Consider the following 27,587-nt stretch of genomic DNA (forward strand, 5'->3'; position numbering starts at 1 on the left):
GATGGGAGGGCTGCAGGGCTCAGTAATTCCGCCCTTCTGAACAAACATCATCAATCTTCCAGCACTAGCAAGTGACATGTTAAGTCACACGCTGAAGATTTCTACCAACTTCACATTTTAGATCTGGATGGCCAGATTTCCAGAGTAGCTCAGACCTCCTGTAACTCCACGAAGGAAATGACAGCAAGCAGGTTGAGACCTACTCAGGGGCTGAGCACTTCTTAGCATGCAAATGTAGGGATCAGAGATACCCTTCCACGCAGAGCTTGTGGCAATCAGCTAGACAAAATGCAGAAGGCAACCCCTTCTTCCTCAGCAGCTGCTGATCCCTGTCAAAGCTAAGTGCTGAGCATCTTTACAAACATAACTCCTTGTTGGAAAGCTCACAAAACCACTTTTAAACTGAACTACAAACTATGGAAGACCTCTGATTACTCTAGTAAACTGACATACACAGAAGCCGGAGCTTGAGAAATCTGATCCTTGGGCTCCCCCTGCCGAGGAGGCCAAAAAAAAATGCCAGACACACAAACAATGTCAAACTGATCACCTACAAATATCCCACTTAAAGGGACTTATTTACCCTTTTCTTACCTCTCCTATCCTGACAACCCGATTTCAGTTACCTACACGCCTAAATTGCTGAAGACCCTCAGTCTTTTCTTCCTTCAGCCCTTACCAAGGCTTACATGTTCAGCTGTTTAAGATACAAAGAAATTCTCATCAAATTATTCTATTATCATGGTAAAATTTTCCTTCTCCATTAGAACGCTGAAATTAAACTATTTCTCTTATTGCCAATTTTCCTGTGGAAAGGCAGCCTTCCTTCAAACCAAGCCTGCCTATATACTGCTTTGTAGAAGCCTGGAAAATAACTTGCAAATATCATTAGTAACTAACCACTCTCTATATCTATAGGTGAAGAGCTCAGAATGCTTTTGGTCACAAGAAGTCTATGCTTTCTGGTAGCTGTATGCTCTTTTTGCATTGTGAGAGCTAACTGTCAGCTTCTTGGCAGTCCCAGAAGCGAGAGGATCAATTTGTCATTTTCACCAAATGGTATGTGAAAACTTCTGTTCAGACCTCGCAAATCTCTGCAGCTCTCACCTCAGCCATTACCATATCTTGGCATTTCTTAATGAATTTTCCTTCCGCCTTGACAATTGTCTGCAGGAACTTTATGTACTGAACATTTCTGCCATGTGTTTCTATACAGTGGACGAAGTGCTGAACGACGCGTTCATTAATCTCACTGCAAAGCTGGAAATTGTTCATGAAAATGTGCTGCATTGTTACTGCTTCCAGAATCTAAGGAAGATGATAAAACAAAGAAAGAAATTAGAAAGTAAATAAACCACCAAATCCACAGAGAGGTCAGGATAAAGTCAACACTCCTGCAGGGTTCAGGACTGAACAGAACATTTCTGAGGACCTAATATTTCAACACATTGGCTTGTATCTACGCCTATTTTTTCAGTCCACTTCAGCCTCTTGAACTTTCTTCACTGAAATGGTCCTAAACAAAATTTCAAGGCTTTAGAAGGAAAACGAAATGTGACCCCTTCAACTGGTCTTGCAACAGAACAGGCCCAGAGGCAATCACCAAGGACAATCCATTCTTTTTTCTTGATGGAAAAAAAATTACGGCATGAGGTTGTTCTTACCCCTGGGTTAAGAAACAGGTTTATGTGCTTGTGCAGCAATGCCTGGTTCTGTTGGTTCCCAGCACAAAAGTTCTGCAAAAACTCGTGTGCAAGCTTCATTATCTCCTGCATCCTTGTGTCTTCAGCCTGTGATTGCATGACAAATAAGATGGGGTTAAAAAGAATCCGAAGGTTCACTTTCAGGTGAGCACTAACTAGATGAGTCTCAGCTCCAGCTCTGCAAGAGAACTGTCACGTCTCTCTCACACTCCAAAGAAAAACAAACCTCCACCCAGTTCACAGACATTAGGGATGAGTTTGGCCTGCTTCGCAGTTCTAAAGATCATCAAAAATAAAGACCATAATAGAAATTACAGTAGTTTATTCTCTAAAATTGCATACCCTATGACCAAGCCTGCCAGCAACGTGCTTTAGTCACTTTTACACTTCTGAACATACCAGTGCACTGGCCAAACCACACATCATCACCTTAGGGCTACGGAGGAAAATTGCCATGTTCTGTTGAAATGCATTTCAGCAGTGACAGAAAGGTAGTTCATGGCAAAGAAGAGATGGAAAGTTGTTATTGCAACAGTTAAGCCCAATTTATATTTACTGGAATCTGCACACTACTTGCATGCTTCCAAGCACAGTTCAGGAATCAGTGCCTCTCCTCTGACATCAGCGTAGATTACTGATGGTATAAAACGCAGTTTGGAAAAATTACTGTCTGCTTTTATTTTTAAGGAGTTTCATCTATTTCCAAAGGTGAAACACTTTCCATACTGCCTGTTCACTAGTGTGTTCGTAAGTATGGGACAGAATGGTGACAAGAGCTATCGAAGGGGCTACTTCTGCTGATTTTTTAGCAAAATATGAAGCAGGACAGCATGAGACTTAGTTTAACATTTCTCAAAGCTAGTGCCTGCAATGACTGGTTCTCAGAAACCTGTGGAGTTTGGAACAGATGACAGGAGAGTAAGCTGGAAAAGCTCCCTCACCTGTGCGATGATAAGTACCTGTCACCAGTGACTAATGGGCAGCCAACGTGACGCACTCGGGGTGTGCTCCATCAGCACGATGCGGTGCTGTGCAAGCTCCAACTGCACAGCAGCACGGTCAGAGGGGGTTCCACACCATACCACTGACATTACATGGCACTCTGACAGGGTTAATTATGAACTGCAGACCTTGTCTCGAGCCAGTTGGTATTTATTTATTCCTAAGAGGGAGTTTGGGACTCTGTAACTGGGAGACAGGTGTGGTGGTGGGGCGTCTGTTTCATGTCTAACTACTGGACAGACCTGCTGATAAATCCCACAGGGGAGCAGGCTCCCGCATGTCCCTTAGTGCTCCCGGCATGGCTTCCATACAGCTACCGCGTAGCAATAGCGTCTTGCTTCCACTGACAGCTTAACTTGAAGGCAGCAAAACACACCTCCCATAGAAAGCTGAAAGTTCAGCCTTGGTCTTACTCCGAGCTACGATGGACAAACATTTCTTCAGAAATTAGTACAGAACACTACATTCAAAGACTTCAAGCAAACAAAACCTATATAGGTTTTCAATTAGTTTTGGTATTTCGATATTTAAAATAGCTTCTTTGAATCCAGTTAAAAAGGTAGAAGTTTCAGGAAGATTCAGATGAGGTGTTAAAAACCCATCAATGTAACACGAAGTAAGGCAATAGCTGTACAGAAACCCAACCTTTTCGTAAGGGATCTGCAGCAACTCAAGCACAACCGCGTGCGCTCCCATGTTCCTCAGAAGCCGCTGCTGCTGCTTCCGGCTCTTCCTGACAGAGGCACTCTCCTGCACACACAGCTTGCTAAGTCGAAGCAGGATCTGGAGAAGAGACTTGCTTTAGAACTGGGTTTTATTTCAGAACATGCCAGGTGGCTCTCGGAGAGAACTAACGTCAGAACACACATCTGCATGAACCACAGCGACTCTAGGCAGCAAAATCAAGTTTTGTGGTCTCAAGATGAGGAGCAAAGACTGGGCTAAAGCCTGCCTGCTCCTGCAACAACAGCAGAGATGCGGAAGGACCAGGCTGGAGATGAGAGCCTTTGGGAAACGTCAGGGCAGGAGGCAGCTGCGGTGTCTGCCACCCCCTCGCCACCCTCCTGGAGACGCAGCAGCCAGGGCAGTCTTTCATCACCCTGGCACAGGCAAGGGAAGCAGTGAGGCAACAGCTCTATCATCACATCTGGTGGTTTACTGGCCTGGGCACTATCCATTTCAGCTCTAACTAGCACCGCTCCTGTGGAATTCAGCCGTGTAAAGTGAACCTAACGTCTGGCTCCGCAGCACAGTGCCGCAGAAAACCCATTACCTAAGAAGACAGGAGCGCCAATGCATGCTCTTTGTCTGGTATTTTTGAAATTAAATTTCAAGTGCACAGAGCTTTTTGCATGTAAACTACTCAGGACAGAGCAATTTAAATAGCTTCTTGACTTGCTTACTTGCTTTATAGCCTTTAATAAAAATATTGTGTTACCATTGAAACAGCAACAAAATGTCGCATTTCTCACTAATCCATTCTTTAGGAAAGAATACACATGTTGTGCTTATTATATTCCTGGCTTCTCATTCAAACTGGGATATGTTATTACTCAGCAAATAGTTTCCACAATGGAAGAGTGACTCAGACTTTCCTGGGTGTCTCCTTCTGACTGCAGCTCTCCAGGGCTGAGTTACTCATTTACACTTCCATTTAACTATCAAGAAACAGTTTTACCTCTTTTACTACTCGGTAGTTGTAGCTGCTAGTACTTTCAGGCTTCTGTGACTTGCTGTGACCTTCCTGTGGATAAAAATCATACAATTTATTAGCAGCTTATAGTACGCTCTTCATGAGGACTAAAATTACCGTTCTAGGCTAGTGACTGCTCTCTTCCTGGAAAGGAGCGTCATCCTTCAGTTTGCTGACAGTCTCAGAAAAACACACAGTTACCCTGTCATCCCACATTGACCTCTATAACATAAAATAACATGAGGGTGGGATAATTTTAGAGATAGTAACCTCCTGTCCTTTCCTTCACTTGGCACGTTCCATCTGTAATCCAGTCCCCACCGCATAAAACTTATTTTCTCTCCCCCTTTACTATTATTAAACTGTCATCCTACAGATAGCAGGAGATGCCTAACTACACACATGGAAAGTGACAAATAAATTACTTTTATTTACTTCCAATGATAAATATTCATATCCCAGGGATTATTTCTTGCATTCTCTCATCCAGTGTTTTCTGATTACAGTCACACTGAGATTGAAGCATTTAATTAGTTCTAGGCCAGATGTGCATGCCAGGGAAGTGCAGTACTATCAGGTGTGATAAAGCACCAGCATTTACCCGGTTCTTAAGCACTGTGCTCTTCTGCCATTTCATAGAAGTGAATACTCAAAACTGCAGAAACTAAGAAATATTCAGGGATTTTTCAAGTCTTTTCTCTAGAGTGTTGTATTTTGTTTTGATGCAGTGCTTTAGCACATTGTGTTCACCTCAGCATTCATTAGCTTCACTTGTGGGCTTACTATATATAATAATATTCATCATATTAATAGCTACGAGTTGTAAAAAAAACAGCAACCCCACATTACATATACAAATAATTTAGCCAAAGGATATGGAAAAAATCAAATGTGTTAAAAGGATGGTCCATATGACTTCCTTTGGGTGCAGGCACCTGGGTGTCCCCACTGTGCCTCCGCACAGCAGCTGGTGCTGCCAGTGCCCTCGCAGAGACCAGGCACAGCTGCCCGATGCACTGCTGCACAACGCACTGCTGCCCCCTCTCCCTGGGATCTGCACTGCAGCCCCTGCCTGCACCTGCCCCAGAGCCCTCTTGCCACTTCTCTGCTGCCCTTCCCAGTTCTCAAACGCCGCACCAGCACACGTGCATTGTGAATCACAGCGTAGCATCACCCAAACCATTCGCAGCTGTCCTCTGCTGGCTGACCACCCAAAGAAGTCACGCAGTCTCCCAGTGCTGCAAGGACGACACAAGTGGCACAGCAAAACCCAAACCAACTGCTCTGTTAGGGCCTAAAGATGACACTACAGCAGCTGCTAATTCTGAGCAGTTTCTACCCAAGACTAACTGGCATCCGCTGGTCCAAGCTTTCCTCTTATTCTTGCCTTATTCTAACAGCAATGCAAACAGCCTCCCCAAGCTATGCAGCATGCAGAAGGGATACTTTTTGTACTCACAGTTCTGGGAGCAGTTACACTTTCAGAAAACATTAGCATATGAATTTTGGGAAGCACAACCTAATTACCTCTTTTTTCTTGTGTTCATTTTCTCCTTGCACTCCATCCATCACCTCATCGGGACCCTGGCCTTTGTATACCCAAAGCTCCGATTTTTCCACAATAGACCTCAGCTGGTCCAAATCTTGTTTTATCTGCTTGTAGTTGTCAACATCTTGGCTGGTAACAAGCAGTTGAACCTTATATGAATGCAATCCATTAGTTGCACAAAAGGATTTATTTTTAAACTGCAATATACACATTCAGATGAGGAATAACGTTCTTAATACACGCACATACCTGCTTAAAAGCTTGAAGGACTTCTTGTCTCTGACTGAAGTGCCGGAAGAGCAGCTGAAGTGCCCCAGACACCAGAGGAGGATAGTCGTGCATCGTTAAATGCAACAAAACTCTGAGAAATGTTCTGCCACCATGATCATCCAAATCCAGCGGCGTATTCTCCTCACTGAAAACAAAGCATAGGAATTAACTGTCATATTGGGCCTAACATCCCAGCAGGTTCCTGAAGTCCAGCCTCCCGTGGTGGAAAACTTTTTTCTTATTTTGAAATAAGTAAGGCATTTGTCCAATCAAACGTTACCTTAAAATATAAGAGGTTGGTGTTTGTTTGTTTGTTTTTTTTTTTCCATGTGCTTCTTAATCGTAAGACTTCCAGAAATTCATTACTCATGGTTCACTCAGCATACAGTTTCTAACTTTTTCATGGACAAATTATGACTAGTTATTCAGCCCTATGTCAGTCTTATGCTATTACTCAAATAGTTCTTGAGCATTCCTAATACTGCCTTTTCTACCCACAAAATACAACCCTTCCTCAATATCACCGTTGCAAAGCTAATTATGTCAAGCACTTACAACCCTCTTCTTTGCTCTTTCCTCTGCACTTCTTTTCAGAAGATGATAAACTACCTATTTTTTCTTTATCAGTTACTCTGAATCTTTCCCAAATTCTGCTTCCAACTGAGCCTGCACACTTGCACTACAAATTCTGGTTATTAATTCGGTAAACGAATCTCTCTCCCTCCCCATTTAAGAAAACAGTTATCTGAGGTTTATAGAAAAGAACTGCAGCTCTCCAAGCAGCTAAGGACTGTTAGAATAGACACCTTCACAGGGCTTCAACACAGAGCGGGCAGAATATCAGGATAGCTCAAGTACTTGAAGCCTGTCACTGACTAATCATCCCGTGGTTAAAGGAAGGGCATAAGCAACTCCAGAAAGAAAACAGGTACTGAAGACACAGCTTGCTGTGTCTTGCACAGTCTAATGCTGCATTTAAAAAAAAAAGGCATGGCTAAGTAGATACCTGTCTTAGAAGTTCCAATCCTTGCCCACACAAACTTTTCTCTAAGATTTTAAAGCAGCACTCGGCTGAGATGCACTAGTCCTCCAACTTTGCTTTCATCCTTACAAGTGAAGCACTCCAATGAAGATCTTTTTTGACTGAAGGACCACCTGTGCCTTATCCATGGCTTTTAATTCAAATGGACATTACTTTAAGCTGTATCAAAGGCATTTCAGGAAAATGAAGCCTAAGTAATTGAGTGGGGCAGCTGTTTCCAATCTTTTCCCATTTACCACCTCAATTGCAACTGCAGTCCCCCCCCTTATGAGCACGCTTGGGGCTGCAGCCTGGGCACCGCTGAGCTACACTTCAATTAGCACTACTGAAGTGATACTTTCCTTCCACCAAAGATCCCTTCAGCTTGTTCTTCAATATGCTCAAAGTCCAGGGCTCCTGAGAAAATAAGAACAGGCAAACGTTATGTCAGAGTTGCACCAGAGATGTTTTTGCAGCCTAAAAACATTTCGAACTGCAAGAAGTGATGTAGGTGTGAGCAAGAGGGTCATCACGAGCTGAAAGGAGCACAGATTACTGAAGCAGTTTGCTAAGATAACAAGACAATAAATTAACCCGCCATCAGCTCACAAATTAAACTGCACAATCACTTCAGCAACATCCAGGGTTATTCTTCTCGTCTATTTTTAGATTTTACCAGCATTGTTCCAGGACACTGATGGGAAACGTTGTCATTCAGAGGGGCCACTCACAAGACACACCAAGCTTCAGCTCTAAGTTCCAAAGCATTACATTCAGCAGTGACAACCATACCCCTGTGGCTTGGTCAATAAAAAGGGCTTTATATTTTCCAGTGTAAAGTAAATATTATCGCATTGGCAATGACTTATCTTCCAAAATACAAAAGAAAAAATAGTAAAATGTGTTTGGCTTTTTTTTCCCCTGGACATTTCTCAGCTACATGCTGCACAAACATGCAGTTCTTCCCTCTCTGCTGCCCCAGCACTCCAACCAGCAGAAATGACAAAGGGCATCTTGGTCTGAATTCACTGGGCTTACTGATCTATGAAATAGTTAAAGGACAAGACCTGCCATTGGGCACAAGGGGCAATGAAATTAGAAGGAAATTTTGAATAAAAACCCACTGATGGCGAGTACAAAATAGACAGACTACTGATGTCTGACCCTGGTCTGAGCCCAGATGCTTTAGACTTGGAGCTCTGAATCTTTCACAACCATTTCCAAATGGAATGGAAAGAGAGCATACGGATTTAACATCTTTGCCAAAAACATCTGCTCCCCCCTTTCCTCCAAAGTTTAGCTGACAGAAAGAGCTCTTGTGCTCCCCAACCAGCCCGTTTTGAAGGCCTTGGTACCCTGGGGGGCTGCTGGACATGCAGTCCAAGGAAAAAAAAAAAGTAAACACAACCCCTTTGAAGTGAGATCAAAAGAAGTAGTCTTTCCTTTGAAGACTTGACGTCTAAAACACATTTTTCTTATCTTTCCCTGTTACATCTAGGGATACAGTCCCCAAATCAAGTGAGAAAAACTGTTTGCTGTCTAATAAGCTGCCCTTTTAAAATCCAGAGATTTTTCATGGTGCAGGTCTTAACTACAGAATGCTTTTTTCCATGGATAGTGGTACAGCAATTAACAGCACTACATCTACCCAATGCACCAACTATCCTGCTTTCAGTTAAGAACACTGGTCATCGACAAGCTTACTGACATACCCTTGTCTATCAGTACTGACACAGGGTAACCTCTGATACCTTTCCTTCCCACAGTACTTTTGGGGAATAAAAGTTTTGGTGCGTAGAGGAATCAGCACAGGGGAAATGGATATGGGAATCAGATTCACATGACAGTGGTGTTTGCTGCTGGCATTTTTGGGGGGACAGAGCACAGTACATGACAAGACATGACCACTGCTTCAGTGGGACCACTCGTCATATGCCAAAGCAAGAACCTGAATCAATTATTCAGTTGGCAACTCTAAGATTAAAGAGCCTTCCCTAACATACATGAACTTATTCTTTGCAAAGTGACTAACCTGGTACATTTGCTGGCACTTCTTGATTGCTGCTTCCAGTGGGCGATTCAGTCATCTGGGCATTGCTTTCATCGAATTCATGTTTAAATATACAAAGTAGGCAGGAGATTCTGTAGTCCAATCTCACATTCAAAATAAACTAGTGATATAAAGTAGTAGAAACGTTGCAATAACTTGCCTGCTTCCAGCACACATACACACAACTTATGCAAAATGCAGTGATACCAACACACAAGATCACCACAGTAAAAACGTGGATTTAACTTGGAAAAGAGGTACACAAAAGGGTTTTGTTTTGTTTTGTTTTAAAATCCCCAGAATACAGTTTTTTTTCAGCAACTTCAATGTGGATACTTACAGGTAAAAGACTTTGACAGAGTTTTGATCCCTTATTACTGTCCAATGCATGCACCCTCACACTGCCTCCCCCCGCGACGAGGAAAGCGTTTCTCTCTCTGTTCTGAACCCGAACTCCAGAGCCAGGTCACTGCCCCGAGCAGAGCCCCACAGCCTGCTGCAGCCCAACAGGGGGCACTTCAGGTGTGCTGGGGGTGTCATCGGCACGAGCTAGTACAGCTCAGCCATCTCCTTCTCAGTGCTTTACAATTAAATCTTAACAATTTTCTTGAGGAACAAAGTACAATGCAGAGAGCACTTGCAGTTATCTGCAATTCAGGGGAAAATGCTTAACGCCAGTTTTAATAACCCATGGTAACAGGGGGAACACTGGCACATTAAAATACCCTGCTGCAACATGCCAGGCCATATGAGAGCAGTTCTGAGTTTAACTAAAATTAGAAATGGTGAAAGGAAGTGAATCAAGCCTCCCCTGCATGCTGCATCTGTTGCTGAGCGGAAGGGCACGACCCCAAATCCAGCTACGTGCAAAACCTCCCACAGAGGGCACAGGGAAGGTACACCACGGCGTTCCTGCTGCCTTGTGTACTTCGCCCACACGCCTTTTGCAGCATTTTGGCCTACGTGAACTTGCCCATGAAGTTACTGAACAGAACAGGGACTTGTACAGTGAGGGAGGGAAGAGGGATTTCAGCATAGCAATTTTGTGTCACCAACACAAAAAGATCAAGACAGAGCTGTGGAAAAGGGGAAAAAAAACTTTTGTCTTTGTGTTCTGAAGCCTTAGGAGTGAACAAGTGGAAAAAGCCAGGCAAAGATGGAGGAGGCTGCAAGAGGCTGGTGCATGCGTAAAACACCACTCAGGCCGACAGCTATACAGAGAGAAGTATCAAGTATAACTCCCTTCCTTGGGACACCTAACAAGTTGTTCCTGGGGATTTAGAGAAACTATAATGACAGCAGGGGGACTATGAGCTCTCCACTTCAGCAGATCAGATATTTACAAGTCACTGTTACACTTCTGTCATACGCAGAAGTCCACTGCTGACTCATTTCTATTGCAGGGTTTCAGTCATGGCATAGTAGTATTGTCATACGTGAGATGAGTGCTGCATGCCTGGAAAAGTTGCCCTTGTAACACTGCACCCATTGAAGAGTGGGACATACAAGGCAGGAGTGAATTAAGTGGCAGCATGGCACTATACTAAGACTTAAATGCAGCACAAGATGCTACATTACTTTGCATTGCTAATACCTGAAGTATTTCTATGATCTTCAGCTTGGTGTCCATTACCAGGATGTCCTCCTTCTCTGGTTCACTCTGCTTGACATTTCCCTCAGGAGCAGCAGCAAGCGGAGTCATGGGCAAGAACCCGCCACCTCTGAGCACCACCTGGGTCATCAGCTCACCGACTCCGTGGATTGATCTCATCACATTGCTCCCTTCAGAGAGGTAGGTAAACAGGTAAGGTTATGCTGGTGGAATGGGACCACATTAACAGAGCAAGGACCCTTCACGTCCTACAAAGAGAAATTGTCTCAACATGAAACAATGCCAGCTGGACACCTGAGTGCCTGGAGCAGAAGGAAGGCAAGAGGAGCACTGCGGTATTTGCAGGGGACACCTGCCCTCTCCCTCTTTCCTCAGACATCACCCTGCTTTACAGCAAAGCCACAGAGTAGGAGATGTTGAACCCAAACTGACATTTTTGTATGAACCAGAAACTGCTGATGAATCATCTCCTGTGCCGCTCGTTTTTCAGTCTTACCTTTACTTTCCTCGCCCTTTGCCATCTTGGTAATAGGGAAGATGGTAGTGATGTGCACGCAGTCTAATATAGCAAGGAGGATTTTGGTTAGTCTGAGGAGGTCACAGAAGTTGTAGAAACCAAAATATATCAGATTTCTGGCTAGGTTAACAACCTACCAAAACAACAATAGAAAGCCTGATTATTACTAAGCATTTTGCTACAAAAAACAAGTTTTCAACAGAATGAAAAGACCAATAATCTGGTTGCGAGTCATTCTGATTACAATACCTCATAATTCCATGTAAGACTGTATAGTTCTGCATGTTATCAGAAAGCTTTCTACTTGTCTACAAATACTGAAACACCTGCAGTAACAGTCTGTACCTACAATTCATATTCTATAGCTACAAAGTCATACTGTATTTGTCTCATTATAAAGTAAAATAGATCCAGACCAGAGAGAACGGTTTTCTTTGACAAGAAAACACGCCGTATCCAGAGATTACTGTTCCCAAGTTATCAAGCTTTCCCACACGTCCTCCACATGCACTGCTTCACAATCCACAAAAATAATTTCACATGTAGTGCAAATATTTAAGGCAGGCCCAACAGCTGCACATTCCTCAAATAATTTCAATTTTTTTAAATTAACTGTTCAAGAATACTACTGCATGCGTTTGCTACACTTTATTTGCACAGACAGAATATTTCAATTGGTCAGTAAGTCCCCAGGTACTGTATTGTTCTCTTCATGGATAATACCATAAGCTCTACAGCATATCTGTGCATGCAAAGTGTTCAGTTTTACTGAATATTTATGCCATTAAAGCTTGACTTTGTAATAACACAGAGCACAGAAAGTAAACAAGGCTGCTGCGAGCCCAAGACATAAGCTTATATTCATTAATTGTATGTCAAGAACTGTCATTGCAAACTATCACTAACTTCAGTGGGGTTGCCTGCGTGAGAAAGGAGCACACTTGACAGCACAAGCATGCTGTGGCTTAGTATTCACTAAGTACTTGCCCACCTATCTGGTGTTGAAAAAAGTAACACATGCCACTAAAAAAGGATAAAAATGAGAACTGGATAACTACCTCAAAAGTGAGCTTATTTTTCTCTTTATCAGAAAAAGGGAACCTCTGACACACCACATCTCTTAAATATTCCTCTACAAATTCCATTGTTTGTGCAAATCTCTCCTTAATTTCATCTTTGGAGGTTCCACTGCTATCATAGCTGAAGAGGGAAAAAACAAAACAAAAACAAAACTTAGCATGCAAACACACAGGGCTTTCCCCTGATACAATATTTCAGTGATTTGCAAAAATCCAGGAGAAGTTAAAGGCTGTTAAATAACTTATCCAAATGAGGAAACCAAGAAGCTGACACCATAATTTCCTGGCTTTTACTGTTTTATCCCATATACTCATTTTGCACTATTTAAGAGTGTCTGATGAAAACAAAAGCAAACGAACAAGCAAAAACAAACAAAAAAGAGTCTTGTCCCAATAAAGAAGCCTTTTTTTTTTTTCTTTCTTTTAAACCAGAACAGTGACAACCTATGTACAGCACTAAGGAGAACAGATGTGGCCAAGAGATGCTGACTGCAAATAAAAACAAGATATATTCCAAGTAGACTTGAACTTAATAGAAATGTTACGTTGGTTTCTCAGCGTGTGTAGAGCATTGTAAAAGGAGAATCCCCATAACCTTCCACTAACTGCCTTTTTTTCCCCTCTTACTGTCTGGTCAAGGGTCACTCACCATTTAGCCTCTGCCAGAGCTTAAGCCATTTGTTTCTGTTTTGGCATTTAAAGCTGAATATGATCTATTGCATTTCGCTCAGAGAAGACGACTAGGCTCTTGAGGGAAGGGAGGGCAAAAACCCGTGAACACCAGTACTAACACTGAAAGACTCATTCTTAAAATTTAACACAGTTGTAAAATGTTCGTTTCCTCCGACTGAAGAAGTTGAGTCACCGAACTACTCTAAGTGTTAAGTTATCCCTACAATCGAGTTGATATGAGTCTACGGTCAAAAAAAATCAAGTCTCCAGTCTGGCTGTGGTTTTGTATAGGTCTTTTACCCCTGCATCAGAGTATTTTCCATTGGGGTTTAAGCAACAGGACTCTGTATCCAGGACATGACTTGTTTCAGCGTCTTCCCCCTTGTCTTCACTTCTGACTGTGCTAGCTTCTGTATGGACAATCTGCCTTGAAGAGTCAATACTCTAAGTGAATAAGGCATGAGGAAAATCAAAATAGTTCTCTGTTGCTTTCCCAGAGCTAGGTCACTCATCACATCACCCCAGTCAGAGGCAAACGTCACTGTGATCACTGGATGTTCTGGAGAAAAATCACATACACCTTCCTAGTTTACACCAGGCACGTACAAGAAGGTTATTCTATACTCAGAAGGTTCTCTCCAGAAAACATTACAGACAAATGAAGCTACATGGATTGAATAACAGAACTTGTAAGAATAAGACCTTTTTTCTCTCTCACCCCCTTTTTTTTTTAAAAAACCCAGAAACAGCATAAACGATGCATCAGTTTAGGATTGATCCGCTTTCATTTTTAAGACGATGGAATGATTCCAGCAAGCACTTACTCATCAATAGCAATTTCAGAAGGTATCTCAGACCACAGACGAGCGTACTTCACTGGCGTGACTTGTTCCTGGGGGTCACGATCAACATGCATATGAAGCATTAGCCGGCAGAAAGATGCTCTCAGATCATACGGCAAGTTTTCATCAGACATGCAACGGAGAATGAGGTCCACATCCAGCTGGCCAGATATTTCGTTTATGGCTAAGTACTGTCGATCAAGGCACATTCTAGCAAAGAGGTTTAGCTGGTATCTTTGGGGTGGGGGGGGAAATACATAAACAAACAGCTTACACTTTAATTTCCAGAACCTTCCACTGGGTATAGAGCTGATAAACAATTACATAGTCATTATAGAAAAAAAAGTTATTTACCAATCACTAGTAATAGTGGAAACATAGTGGAAAATAGAATAAATGTGGTCATCATATTTTCCTGAGAGTTATACAGAATTAATTAATGCTATTTATAAAAGTTACAGAAGAATCCAGAAAACACTTAAGGCGAGTCAGCCCAAACACTCTAGAAGATGGAGCACTTCTTCCTAATGCTGAAGCCACAGTGGTTCGCTGAGGAACAGTGCAAATAGGCTACAGAATCCTTAAAAATTAGGTACGATTAAACAGCTACTGAGTTCTGTTCCCTTCAGTCAAAGAATCTGTAGACAAAAAAACAACTTTATTCCTCAGCTTTTCAGCCTAGAAGCTAAGAGCAAGCAACTGGCATTTAAGTTATGCATGTTCAACAGACCGATAATTAACTTTTAGTCATAAAGCACATGTCCAACATTCGTAAGTATTCATACCAATTTGTGTTGAACAGTGTAAACTACATTTCCTAAAGAAATGAATGTTTAATTGGAAACAGGCTCCTTTTAGCTCTAAGCACTTCTCATGGGGCCTAGACCAAACTCTAAATAGTTGTTTTAAGCACATGCACAAGTCTATAAAGTGAGCTGAAAATAATTAACACTAGCAATTCTCTTCAAAAGAAAATGCAAGAAAACTCATCTTGAAATCAAATATAATTTTTCAAAATAAGTATTATAAAAGATCATCTTTTGAGCACAGCCCTCCAATAGGCTCAAATAAAAACATGTATTAAGTCTACTATATGAAACCTTTCAATGCAAAAGATAATGCAAAAAATACAATAAAATACAGCTATTAGAAAAAATCTAGTTGTACTTTCTGCACCACCACAGTTGAGTCTGTCAAACTATTTTCAGAAGTTTATAACCCAGACACAGGAATTTGGTTTGGGCTGAAACCTGATCTTACACTATGCCAAGAACTTGGTGTCTTGTCAAGTCATCTGGAAATATCGCTTCACATTAGAAACTGCTAAAAGCATAGCTTAAGCTGTATGAAAGAACAGAGCATTCATCAAACCAAACTTGTGGCATTTTCCTAAGTTCATATACTGTCCTGCTGAGGGCTACAGGACTGCTAAATGCTTTGAGGTTAGAAAGAAGTTTAGAAGGCAGGGAGAACAGCAGTAGCTCTTTTTTAAAATCAAAAGCAAAGCCACTTGTGCACTGAAATCCTGTTGCTCCTGCAAATGGTTGTTCACCCCAATTACCATTTCAGTACAGTTAACCTAAACAGTTAGCCTACAGACTCCGTGTTAACATGCATTTATCTGGAAACCAAGCAGGAATCCAGGCAATGGTGTGCAAATTCAATGCACTCTAAGCTTCAGCTAGTTTAAAACAGTTTAAACTTGCTCATGCTGATAATGTGACTTCTTGCCACAAACCTTATGCTCCAACTTCATCCTCACTCTCTAATGGCTATTTAGACCATTAGAGCTGCATCCTTCCACAAATTCAACTAAAGCCTATACACTGAAAGTCCCCCCGCAGCAATAGTCTCAATGAACTTTGCTAGCCAACTACTGCACACGCTGTTAACCTGTAATAGCTGAGTACGTCCCGATCTTCCTTCTGCCCTTCCTTAGCATCCTGAGCCAGCTCTCTGATACTCTTACTGCGGATTTCCTTGTTACTGTCTCTCCAGAATAGCCACACTTCTTCCTCATCTTCTCCAACTTCCAAGGCATTTTCTCCACTTGACACTTCTTCAAACTCAAATCGAGAGAGGACCAGCCTGCCAGAATGAAGTGTGGTTAGATTACAAACTGCCAAGACCCATGCAAATCTTTAAGAACATTTCTTTTAAAACACTTGCTGAAATGTACTGGCGATATAAAAGTAATTTTATGATCTCACCTGCATTAAGAAAACACATTTTATTCCTGAACTCTGCCAAGTAAAAGCTGAATATCTTACTCTTTCAGCAGTAGCAGTTTACTACGTAAAGTCTTTAGGTTTTAGTATTAAAAGCATTAGAGTGAATTTAGATTATAAGCTTTCCATATAGCCCTGAAAAGATCAACGGTACACATACATTTCACCTCCACTCAACTGATGAAAATAAAGAAGCAAAGACATTACGGCTAACTGACTTTCAAAAAACATCTTTATGGGAGAATTTGTTTAAAGAACATTCAACAAGCTAAGAAAAGATTTGGTAAACAAAAATATCTAACATTTGATCAGTACTGGATCCCCTAAATAGCAACTGGATCAAAACTTTTCTGCTTATGTGACAAAGCTAGAAACAAATCAGCCACTAAAAATGCAACTACAGCTTTTAGTTCTTCAGCAAAAGAAAGATCATACATCTGAACAATATAAATGAAATGTACGAGATAAGAACCAGTAACTGATGTAGTAACTTCAATTGCTGGTGGAAATAAATAGTCCTTATAATTTCATGAAGAATTATAATTTCATATAATTTCATACATCTTCAAGAATATTCTAATCCATGTGGATTTTAAATGTTACCTGACAAAGATCTGTTTCCCTCTTACAGTATTTTGATATTGATTATCTGTGCCCTATTCCACATACTGAGTCACTACAAAAGATGGTTGGGATTTAGTGCCTGCTGTGATGCACCAGCAACGGCAGGGCAATGCTGAGACCAAAATCCCATCAGCAGGGGGAGAAAGGGGTGAGCAGAGATGCATCAGCTTCTGTTTTGCTGCAAGCTGAGCACAGTGTGCATGTACCCAAGAAGTGTTCACTCACATCGGACAGCTCAAAGAGGGAAGCCTGAGGCCCAGCAGAGAATCAGGCCCACGGAACCTTCACAAGAAGTCGTCTACTTTGATCAAACATGAAACATCCGAAAGATGTCTCTGACTACTGGGCTGAGAACACTTACTGCAGACTTTTGCAGTCATCAATATCCATTTATTGTGCATCCAAAGAGGACTCCACACTGCTTTCTCTAGACGTGCCAGCAGTGCTCTCTGCTTTGAATCACCTCCCTTCTGTTTCACACCAGCAAAACCATCTTTAAAGGATTTACTTACTTAGTTTCAATGAGTATGTCTGCATTCGCTGGATTCAGAACGGCTTTACAAATCAACTCCTGTGTCACTGGAATAGACTTGTTCATGGAAACGCACAGATCTGAGAGATAATCCAAAAACCTGTTGGAAAACGTAAGCCAGAAGGGTATCAATCCATGTTGAGATTTAGACTGAGGCAATCTATATTTCAGAAAGAAAAAAATCAGAACTCCGATTTTACACAGCAGAGTGAGACTGCTGCCCTAGTAGGAAGTTATGGCAAATGCCAAAAAAGAAGTGAGCTAGTTGTGTTCTTGCTAGCAAGTTGGCAAGTACAGATTTTTCTCAGAAGACCAAGAGGAAAGGGTAATTATTTACTTGAAAACGTGGATCTCACCTGGGCTCCCTATTTTTCCTCACAAGGCTAACAAAAGTATCAATCTCGGCAGCTGTGATGTGCTTCTCCAAGAGCTTGCGATTGTTATGAAGCAGTGCGGTGATAGTGTCCTCAGCCAAGACATCATAGCCAATTTGTTTCTGCATGAAGCCAAACTGCTTTGCAATGTATTCCTTTGAACCAAAGAGAAGGACAAAGGTGGTGTAATTAAGTCTCAGAATTTCAGAAAATCATCAATAACAAAACAGTAAGACTTGTTAATGCCACCATCCCAAGAAGCGAACTGGATTATATTCTAATTGTACTTCCTTTGAGAAAAAGTGAGTAATGACAGTCTGAACATCTTCACCTCTGGGCTGGAGACCATCAAAGCATTTATCCCCATCTGACATGAGTTTGTTTTTAATAGCTGGCAACAAAAAATGTACATTTCACAGTTCAACTTTCAATGGAGCTTGTAGTACGCAAGAGTAAAGAAAACCTTAAAGTTCACCTGGATCAACAGCAATTCCATTTCTTTCAGACATTTCCCTTAGAACTAGCACTGATTACACTGCACATAGTCTGACAGAGACGAAAGATGGCAGATAAAGTAAAATTGAGCAATCAAAAAAATCTCTTGCTGACTGTGCAATCACACCACAGCATTAGCAGGGTTTAATTAACAGGATGTAGCTCTTATTTTTTGGAGCGAAGGAACAGTATCAGTGCCATTGAAAGCTGCAAACATATTTCAAACCTGATTCTTTCTGTAATCCTGCTGAGAGTGCCTCAGCACTCTGTAGCAAAGCCGACATATGTGTCTGAAGGGAGCGTGCCGCTGGTCTCCAAGCTCCTCCAACCGCAGCATGGGGCCATCACCGCTGTCCGTAAATGGTGCTTGCAACAACTTGAAAATCTATGGATTTATTAAAAACCAGGCATTTAAATCCCATGAGGTACTGCCTTCGTTTGATTAAAATTAATGTAAATGTAAAATTAAAGTAAATTAATGTGTTCGTATCTTTGAATTTCTACAAGATGCATCAGAAATACGCTATAATTGCAATGTTTGTTTCTTGGCCAAAGTACAGCCTGTACAGAAGACACTGCTTATCAGGTTTATTTACCAACATATGCTGTATTTTTTTGTTCTAGCAGTACTATGCCTGGAGTCCACTGACAACCTGCTGAAAGGATCCTTTGGTCCCAATATTTTGACCAGGTTCTCTACTATTAGGATTTTCTTTCTGACAACCCTTCTGGTAGGCAGAGTTTAAAGAAAAATGCAGTCTACCTGCTTTAGAATATTCTGTTCTCTCATCAGTTTTTGCCGTTCTCTATTGGGTTTAGAAAATACCACTTCAAGCACGTCTTGCCCAGAATTAGTTCCACCAGTAACAAAGTAGACCAAATCCTCCAACAATTTGGTAACAGATCTACAGAAAAGCCAGAAGTTGTTAATACAAGACTAAGTTTTATCTGTTAAAAGCACAATAACAGTGATAAGGTTATACAGATTTCAAAATGTTAAGTGACAAAAAACCATCAATTAGAGACTAACCCAGACGTTGGATAAAGCCCCTAGGTTTGTATGGAACTTTAAATTAGGAACTAGTGCTCCCTTTTTGTTACAGATTATTGTTTAATAGCCAAACTACAGAAGCAGTAAGACAACAATATCACTTTAAGGCAACTATATGCTCCCTAAATCCTATTTGGCAGTTCTTTTGTATTGCCAGAAAAAATAAATCAGATGATAATCTCCCCAAGACCAAAGAAAAGCTGTTGGCTATGGAAGCACACGGACCCTGGTTTTACACAGTAGACTGTGCATTCTTTTTGAGTGGCCACATATTTTTCAAAGACATTGTCAGAGGATTTGCCAGAAGTCATATGTTCACTCTTCACAAGATGGATTATAAATTCCCACACTCATTTTGCAAAGCCCATCAAGAAAGGCATGCTATGGATTATTCCTCCAAGTTCACAACAACAGTTCCCATGCTCCCATTTCACAGAGCAACAAGGAGGGGCTGACAGAATATGGCTTGAGAACCTTCACTATGGACAAATCAACAATAAAAGAAACACTTACTGAGTAAAGCAAATAAATATTACCTGAACCAAATTCTTGTCTCCTTACCTTCTTTCATTCTGGGTTATTGTTCCCTTTTCCAGCTTGCCAGCGATGGAACCTAAAACCTTACTTGCATCATTTGCAAAGTCCAAGTCCCGAACCTCTGCAGGAGAAACTGGTACTATAGCAAAAGCTTCTTTGTCCTCTTTCACTGGAGAAGTACCAATCTAAAACCCAAAGAAGTTTTATTATCAAACCAAAAGGCAGAAAGTAAACTAGTGCTTCACTCATTGATACTAAAAAAGAGAAAAAGCCATACTCCTACACAGCCTCACTCAGAGACGGTATGAGAACAGTAGCACCCTGTACAAGCTCATAGGTGTTCCCAGTACAGAGAAACATCAGGTGAGACTAGAAAATACTGCCACAGGGAGTAGGAAAAAATTCTCCATGTGCTGTTGTAAATTAGAAATTTAACAGTGTAACTATTAAACTTCTATGAAAACCTAATCTTTTAGATAATATATTTTGTGTAGGCACTATTTACCACTGTTATGCTGCTACCTGTTTGACAAACCCCAAAGTCCCAAGGGACTGGAACTTCTACCAACAACATACTGGTGAAAGTACAGAAATTAAAGGATGTGAGTATAAAAAAAAGTAGCAGGGCTTACTTTAAGCATCACAGGTTTCTCTTCTTCCTTATCTATAGGGATATTGGTACTATGAACCCAGGTGTTAGTGCAAAGGTGTCTAAGTCTGACGTAAGAGTTCCTGAAAGAAAGTCAAAAGTTTCAAAATGTGAGTCAGTTTCCCAGTCAAGAAATTTTAGCATTGTTCAAAAATGCAAACTGTTGCCAAGAACAAGTGAAAAAAATTGTCACTCCACAAACTGTGGCAGCCCAAAGGAACGGGCAGCCAGGACTGCTGCATTTGGTGGCCACGTTAACTTACACCACCTTAGAGTATCTGATTTTTTAAAGAGTAACTTGGATGAAGTAGATCAAACAAATATGTCATGCTTTCTGGGTGGGAGCGGATAGCAAAGAGCCCACATTCAAATTGTGCATCTTTAGAGATACAGCATCTTTTGAGTAGCAAGAGCTACGATATGACCAGTTAAACAACCATATGCAACAGAAAATGAAATGCTAAACACTGGATGTTGTGTCCTAGCAAATACAATACAGACAGGTCATGGGAATTAGCATTATCATAGACCCCAGACTTTTGTCAGTTTCTTAACTGGCAAGAAAGTCACTTAATCTCAGTTTCCCTACCTGTAAAATCAGATGTTGTTACTTACAAGTTTATTGTAAAATACTATACTGAAGCACTAGGCCTTTGTTAATCATTTCTATATTAATTTGAAGGAGAACCTTAATTTCATACCAAAATAAACAGTGAGAAAGAGCTTTACCTAAAACCAAACCAAACCGAAGCCAAACTCCAAGGCAGGTAGTCAGCTCTAATGCGATCGTTAGCTCGTACCTGGGGACAAGGCTGTCTCCTCCTCGCAAGGTGGTAGGGTCCAACTCAAATATGGAGGAGATATCGTTTCCTTCAGGCACGGACACCAGAGAGTACGCCATCTTCTCCTGAGCATCACGCAAGCCCCTTCTGGAGGCATCCTGCTCAGGGTCCAGCTGCAGAAGAAGTCCCATCACACACAGTCAGACCAAGCCCTCCAGACCCAGCTGCCTAGCGCTGAATAGATGCGCTCTGTGATTTGTAGACATAGCTCTGAACCACTCCAAGCACTGGTTAAGATGACTACACTTCAGGGTACCAGTAAACGTGAAAGTAGCTCCTCTTGTCAAACATTTCTTTGCTTTCCTTAGTGTTAATAACTTCTGAGCATTTCTGGGTTATAAACACAATAAATCCTAGACAAGAGAGGTTGTGTCTTGCAGAGTGCCAAGAGACTCAACATCTCCCAGCTGCTCACCCACAGCACACCAGGAACTCTGAGCAGTTTCAGATGATCCACGTCTGCTCAGATCACCACCCTAGACACTACTGGCTTTTGAAATGCATTTAATGTATGGCAGTTGTCACCCTAGAAGAAATTACATGAGCAACAAATATAAAAACCAGCAACACTAAGTACCAACAGCCTTGCTGGGAAATGATCAACTTCAACAGCAAAAATGGGACTCGGGCCTATCAACTGCAAATGAACAAAGCAAGAGCTAATCCAGAAGTTAGCTGCCTTGCTGCTTACGCTTCAGCTCAGGATGCACTCCAACACAGTGATACACTACAAAGGACATGGCATCACAAGTATCTTCGTGTCTAAGGTGCTAGCAAATTACCAGCCTGCTTTATCAAAGTAAATACACGACCATCAAATGAGTGAGTAAAACACTAGATTTTAAGATGAAAGGATAAAAGGTTAGGGGAAAAAAATACACTGGGAAAAAGGAACCACATCTTTTTCTAAAAGCTTTCCTCAGGAACTAGCAGTTATAATTAGTCAACAAAAAATCTGTCATCTGACAAAACATAGAAACCAGCTACCAATATAGAAACAAACACCTAAATCCTACATGTAGCTTACAAAGTGATCACCAAGGAATTTACCAGCTTCTGTGATCTTGGCACCAGTGGAAGGTGGGCACCCCAAGGAGTCAGAACGCAAGCACCTGTCTTTCAAAGTCCCGGTGTAAGGCATTCCAACCCTTAAACATAAAGACGAGCTAGCTAACGTTGCTGGTGCCTCAGGATACTCTGCAGCTAGCACATTTGTAGTCAGTGAACTTGGCTGCAAGATAGTGACATTTCAAGTCTTTGATTTTGCACATGGGAACAGACAGTTAGCTGTATGGAACAGAATTATATATTGGGAATGTGCCTCAAATGAAGAAGCAACTATATACTCAGGCGAGTCCATCTGGAGGCTTTACACCAGGAGAAATTCACTCACTTGGAATGAATTCTCCGAGTTTCATCTGTCTCCTCCATCCCCACAGTAAGGCAGCCACTCTACACTCACAATTTGTAGTACCTTTGACACATCAGGAGACAATTTGTCAGCTACAGAAACTGTGGCAAAGATGAAAACGAGAATTAGTAAATTGGGAATTAGGAACTGCGGCAATTTAGAGAGAATTAAACTTCAACCACAAAGCTGACAGAAGCAGCCCACTCTCCTTTCGAACAGGTACTAGCTGGCATCTCACCTGTGCCATTTAAACCCTATTCTTGTACAGCTCACTGAAGTATAAAGAGACAACACCAACAACACAGAGCTGTGCAATGAAACCCACAGTCCTGCAGAAAGCTCTCATTTGAGTGAAGCTGAAATTTCTGTATCGGAGCAGTGGTAAGCAGCCCACACCATCTTGTCACTAGTGCATGTTAAAAGATGCAGTAATTTTGTGTCAGAAATGAATTCTATGTGCCTGATCCTACTCTTTGTGGTCTATTTTTGCCACCTAGTGGTAAAGAGACACAGTAGGGAAAAAAATCAGCACAACTCTGAAACCAGCGCGTTACCGTTATTACTGCACTTATTTTCAGAAGGAGACATTAGCATAACACCAGTAGGAGGGATGTCTATATTAAAGATCTATAAACTGATTAACTTTTGAAAGTTAAGCCAACAAAGCACTTCAGTGTTAATTTTTTTTTCCACTGGAACAATAGCTGTGTGGGTTTTTTGTTCGTGTTATTTTTTTCACTTTTCAACTCCACTTACTGAAGACAAGCCGTCAGAAGATCAGCATTTGCTGCCAAATACTGCCAAGAAATAACCAGGATATCAGCTCAGTATCTGGGGGCAAGGGTTAGCCTTTTAATGGCTAGACTGCGATAACAAATCCTTTTTGCAGGAGAAAACTACCCCACTGCACTTCAAAGCACCACCAGGTGTTCACCTCCTTTTAAATATGGAGGAGTTCTTTCTCGTTTCTAAGTGGCGCAGATTTTTCCTATACAGGATAAATGACCAAGCAAGTTGCATAAGCCTACAATCTCATTCAACTAAAAATATAATCTACAATGGAAAGCGCTGTTCCAGTCCTAACTCTTTTCTCCTGCTGAAGCAATGCTGTTTTCCTTTTGACATCAGCGAGAAGATTCTATTAGCACAAAGCATCAGCACACTCTATCTTTGACACAAAAAAATTACTGAAAAGAACTTGCTTTCACAGAAAAATTGGAAGAATGGCACTGAAATCATTCTCACCCTGCCATTCTTGCTCTCTAGGCCCTTTGTCATGGCTTTCCTGTGACACACTAAAACGAGAGGGAATTCATGAACTGAACAAGGAGGGCAGAGGACTGGCACAGCACTACGTTAACATCCCACTACGAACACTTGACATCCGATGTCATCTTGAGCAACTTGCTTTTCAAACCTATTCAAAGCGTGCTTCAAGGAAACAAAGGTTTAAGAAACAGGAAGACAAAGACATTCTACACAGTGGGGAGGAAAGGGGTCTGAGTAATACAGGAATTCGATTACAACTCTATTGTTCTTCACTAAAGCCTACTCCAGGTTTTAATATCCAGTCCTCTGGACAGACCTTAAAAGCTCATTCTGTTTTTTAGTGTCTTCACTAGCAACAAGGCCTGGACAATCTATGCACTGGCCAGTTAAATAGCAGGGCCTGTGCAAGCCCTCCTCAATTAGGGGCAAGATCGTACTCTTGCCTATACTTACTGAGGATTGACACTCCTGGTCATCTTCCTCATAGTCAGGGTTTACCTGATGAAACAGAATCACAGGCATGTCAAAACTAACAGAGCTAGCAGTGGGAAACAACCTCAGCATGATCTTATCTTGCTTTGTAAAGGATGCACTCTACTGCTACAACACTACCAGGCATGCAGAACAAATATACTATGCAAATAGATTTATTCTTAATCGGGCAACTGTCTGTCCATGAATTAAGCAGTAAAATAATCTGCAAACATGCAGACAGATGAAACTTGCCCATGATAATCACTAAAGGAGCAAGAGGAATAAAAGAGTTATCAAGTTTCACTTTTTTAAAAATTCCAAATGGAATTTCCACCAGAAATTACTGACTTGGCAAAAATCTTTTCGAACAAACACCCTTCTAACCATGGATAAGGTGAGCAATCTCCTCTGTCGTATTTTATGTGATGTAAGAACATGTTTTTGTTTTGGCTGATTAGCAAACCCAAGATTTACTGGAAAAGCTCAGTATTGGACCATTATTGAAAAGGATGTGTGCATGTACATGTGACAAAGCGTTGCTGCTTTTCCAATCTGCTTGTTAGAGGAGTTTAAAATGGGATATTTAATATGGACTTTTCCCACTGAAAATGTTCTCATGTCAACAACGTGGGCTGAGACAGGCTTTCTGCCCTACTATGCATTTTTACATCCAGGGCAGCCTTTATTTACAGAGGTGCCTGTATTGGTATATCTATGCTGTGAACTAAGTAAAACTAAGTAAAACTAACTTTAGTAAACATTGACAAGTGTTAAGCAGCAAAACTCTCAAAATTATAACCCTTGGACTTCCTTTTTTTTAATAAATGGTCTTGAAGTTTTTCTTCAAGGTGGAAAGGAGAGATGTCCACTTTGGTGCACAAAACAATTTATTTGTTTTGTGCTTGGACAGCTAAGTGTTACCTGCAGTTCTTACCAGGCTGGCCTGAAGCCTAGCTGCAATTCCATTTTGCAGTCAGTCCTTCGCTTCTATTAGGAAATCAGTGATTCAAGAGAAACTAACAACAGTTGACTGAATTCATTTCCCCCCCAAAGGCTCTCAGCTATTTGCAATCAACCCGTGTATTCATAAATTCACCCTGATTCTTACTGCCCAGATTCTTACTGCCCACATGACAGTATACTAGTATTTAGCACCTATCCTTTGTAGAAAAGCTATTGCCTTCAGAATTCAAATAGAAAGTGCAAAAAGCTCAAGACTACCCCCTGCACAGTGGTGTAATTACACATCTCTTTGACCATGTTTTCTATGTCTAGCCATCCACTTTTTTATTAATACAGGACCCAAGCTTCACTCTCCTCCTCTCATCTGTTTCTATTTTTAGGGTGGGAAACAGATTTTCAGAAGGGGTAAAAGAAAGAAGATGCTGTGGAAAGAAAGGCAGAGCTTCTAAACAAGCCCCAACACCTACCTCTGCTGCTAAGTAGTGTCCAGTAGCAAGATGTTTGAACCTGAAAAGGCTGTTCCAGTACCCTGCGCCACCACGACAAGGATCGTGCTGCACTACCTACAATAAAAGGAAACATTTGCACTACACATTAGTGACTTGCTGTATTTCACTTACAGGTAAGGATGAACATAGCAAGGAACTCCAGAGAAGATAAACAATCTTTCATGCACAAACAACATGTAGTACACCAAATAGTTTGAGCAGACTACAATTAGTTCACTTCAATTTACAAACATCGATTTTCTGCTCGTTGACAAGTAACATTCTGCAAAGTCACTGACCACAGCTGGTACCCCATTAGGAGCAGAGCGATATCTGGTGGGTGACAGCAGGAAGATTATGGTGCTAGCAGCAGAGAATTAAAGACGGTGCTCTAGATGTGCATGTGTTGCTAAGTCCTGAAACAGCTTTCCTAAAGAGATGCAGCAGATCCTTTACCTTCTGGTATAAAAAATATTTGACCTTCTGAAAGCAGGTAATGGAAGACATCTGGAATTGTTTCAAATGCAGTGTTGTACAAGAGTATTGGAGGGAAAATATGATGGTCTGCAAACCTCTGTGGAAAGCAGAACCTCCACTCTGGGGGTACATCCATGTACTTAGGGAAAACATAGCTGACCTCTGCATTTTGGGGGGGACTAGCTCACCTCTGAACTCCTCACATTTATCATTGGGTATCTGCATGTATGTGAACAGTTATCACAAAAGCCTCTGATGTGTTGTAACACGCTCAACTAACACTAATCACAGGTAAACTTGCAATTGAAATGGGGGAAAATGTGCATATCAAACCAGATACTTCTGGAAAGACAACAGGAAAATTATATCCACCATTGCAATTAATTTTATGGATCTCTCAGGCAGTTCACGTGGCTTCACGTGGCAGGCATTTAAAATCGTATCTACGTAAAACAACCAGCTTTGTCTATCACACCAATAGAGGGAGGATATTTTAAGAAGCCAATGATGGCAAAGGTGTTAGTCACTATTTAAAAGCCAAGTGCAGTAAAAAATGGTTCAGACAATGCACAGACTAGCAAAGGGTTGCCATCTCCTATCAAATGAGGATATGCATAATCGCAGTATTCTACACCAAAAATAGAATGTTCAGTACACTCAGCAGGACAGTTGAAATTATTAGGTTTTAGATTTCAGTGACTGGTAAGAAAAATGGCATCATAGATACTTCTGTCCTCTTCTTCTGAATTGTCAAGAACCTGCAGTTCAGAGCTCTCTGTTGCAGCATTAGAAAGCCCTCAGTTTTGATTTTGCACAGAAAGCACAGCAAGTAAAGGAACTCTAAAAATTAAACTTCAAACACTGGTAAGACTTTCACCTAAAAAAGGAAATCCAGCTAAATGTTTTTAAAAAGAAACTGTAATTGTCACTACAAAGCCACCCTCAACCTGCATCACAATCCTTACCTCTACTTCCCACAGTGCTTTTGAGCTGGTTGCAGAAGTGGCAGACTGTCTCCCTGTAGTTCTCAGGAAGACATGCTGCTTCTTCCTGTGCTCGTCGCAAGTCAGAAACTTCTCCTGTTCTGCGTGAAACAATCTTACCACATCCCCCTGTCAAAGTCCAGACAGCATGATCAATACAGACATTATGCATCAGCGAAC

At 41.4% G+C, this 27,587-nt stretch overlaps 1 protein-coding gene across 12 annotated transcripts in view; it reads right to left on the reverse strand.

The window, feature by feature from the left end:
- Positions 1 to 27,587, reverse strand: part of ITPR1 (inositol 1,4,5-trisphosphate receptor type 1) — a 169,987-nt gene that overhangs the window by 90,281 nt on the left and 52,119 nt on the right. For 8 of the 12 annotated variants that reach the window (XM_067003326.1, XM_067003332.1, XM_067003331.1 and 5 more), the window contains 23 exons: positions 27,390 to 27,536; positions 25,927 to 26,022; positions 24,476 to 24,520; positions 21,301 to 21,455; positions 20,484 to 20,583; positions 19,876 to 20,036; positions 19,027 to 19,168; positions 18,490 to 18,648; positions 17,751 to 17,923; positions 17,375 to 17,494; positions 15,904 to 16,098; positions 13,993 to 14,244; positions 12,476 to 12,617; positions 11,397 to 11,550; positions 10,883 to 11,070; positions 9,271 to 9,409; positions 7,601 to 7,655; positions 6,197 to 6,362; positions 5,926 to 6,096; positions 4,384 to 4,449; positions 3,351 to 3,488; positions 1,665 to 1,790; positions 1,108 to 1,308 (listed from right to left, as the gene is read on the reverse strand). In XM_067003326.1, the coding sequence (XP_066859427.1) occupies positions 1,108 to 1,308; positions 1,665 to 1,790; positions 3,351 to 3,488; positions 4,384 to 4,449; positions 5,926 to 6,096; positions 6,197 to 6,362; positions 7,601 to 7,655; positions 9,271 to 9,409; positions 10,883 to 11,070; positions 11,397 to 11,550; positions 12,476 to 12,617; positions 13,993 to 14,244; positions 15,904 to 16,098; positions 17,375 to 17,494; positions 17,751 to 17,923; positions 18,490 to 18,648; positions 19,027 to 19,168; positions 19,876 to 20,036; positions 20,484 to 20,583; positions 21,301 to 21,455; positions 24,476 to 24,520; positions 25,927 to 26,022; positions 27,390 to 27,536 (3,291 nt within the window). The remainder of the gene's footprint in view (positions 1 to 1,107; positions 1,309 to 1,664; positions 1,791 to 3,350; positions 3,489 to 4,383; positions 4,450 to 5,925; positions 6,097 to 6,196; positions 6,363 to 7,600; positions 7,656 to 9,270; positions 9,410 to 10,882; positions 11,071 to 11,396; positions 11,551 to 12,475; positions 12,618 to 13,992; positions 14,245 to 15,903; positions 16,099 to 17,374; positions 17,495 to 17,750; positions 17,924 to 18,489; positions 18,649 to 19,026; positions 19,169 to 19,875; positions 20,037 to 20,483; positions 20,584 to 21,300; positions 21,456 to 24,475; positions 24,521 to 25,926; positions 26,023 to 27,389; positions 27,537 to 27,587) is intronic. The other 4 variants (XM_067003328.1, XM_067003334.1, XM_067003333.1 and 1 more) reach the window with 1 other exon arrangement.

The sequence above is a fragment of the Anser cygnoides genome, chromosome 10 (genome assembly GCF_040182565.1).
Source record: "Anser cygnoides isolate HZ-2024a breed goose chromosome 10, Taihu_goose_T2T_genome, whole genome shotgun sequence".
In the NCBI taxonomy this organism is placed as follows: domain Eukaryota; kingdom Metazoa; phylum Chordata; class Aves; order Anseriformes; family Anatidae; genus Anser; species Anser cygnoides.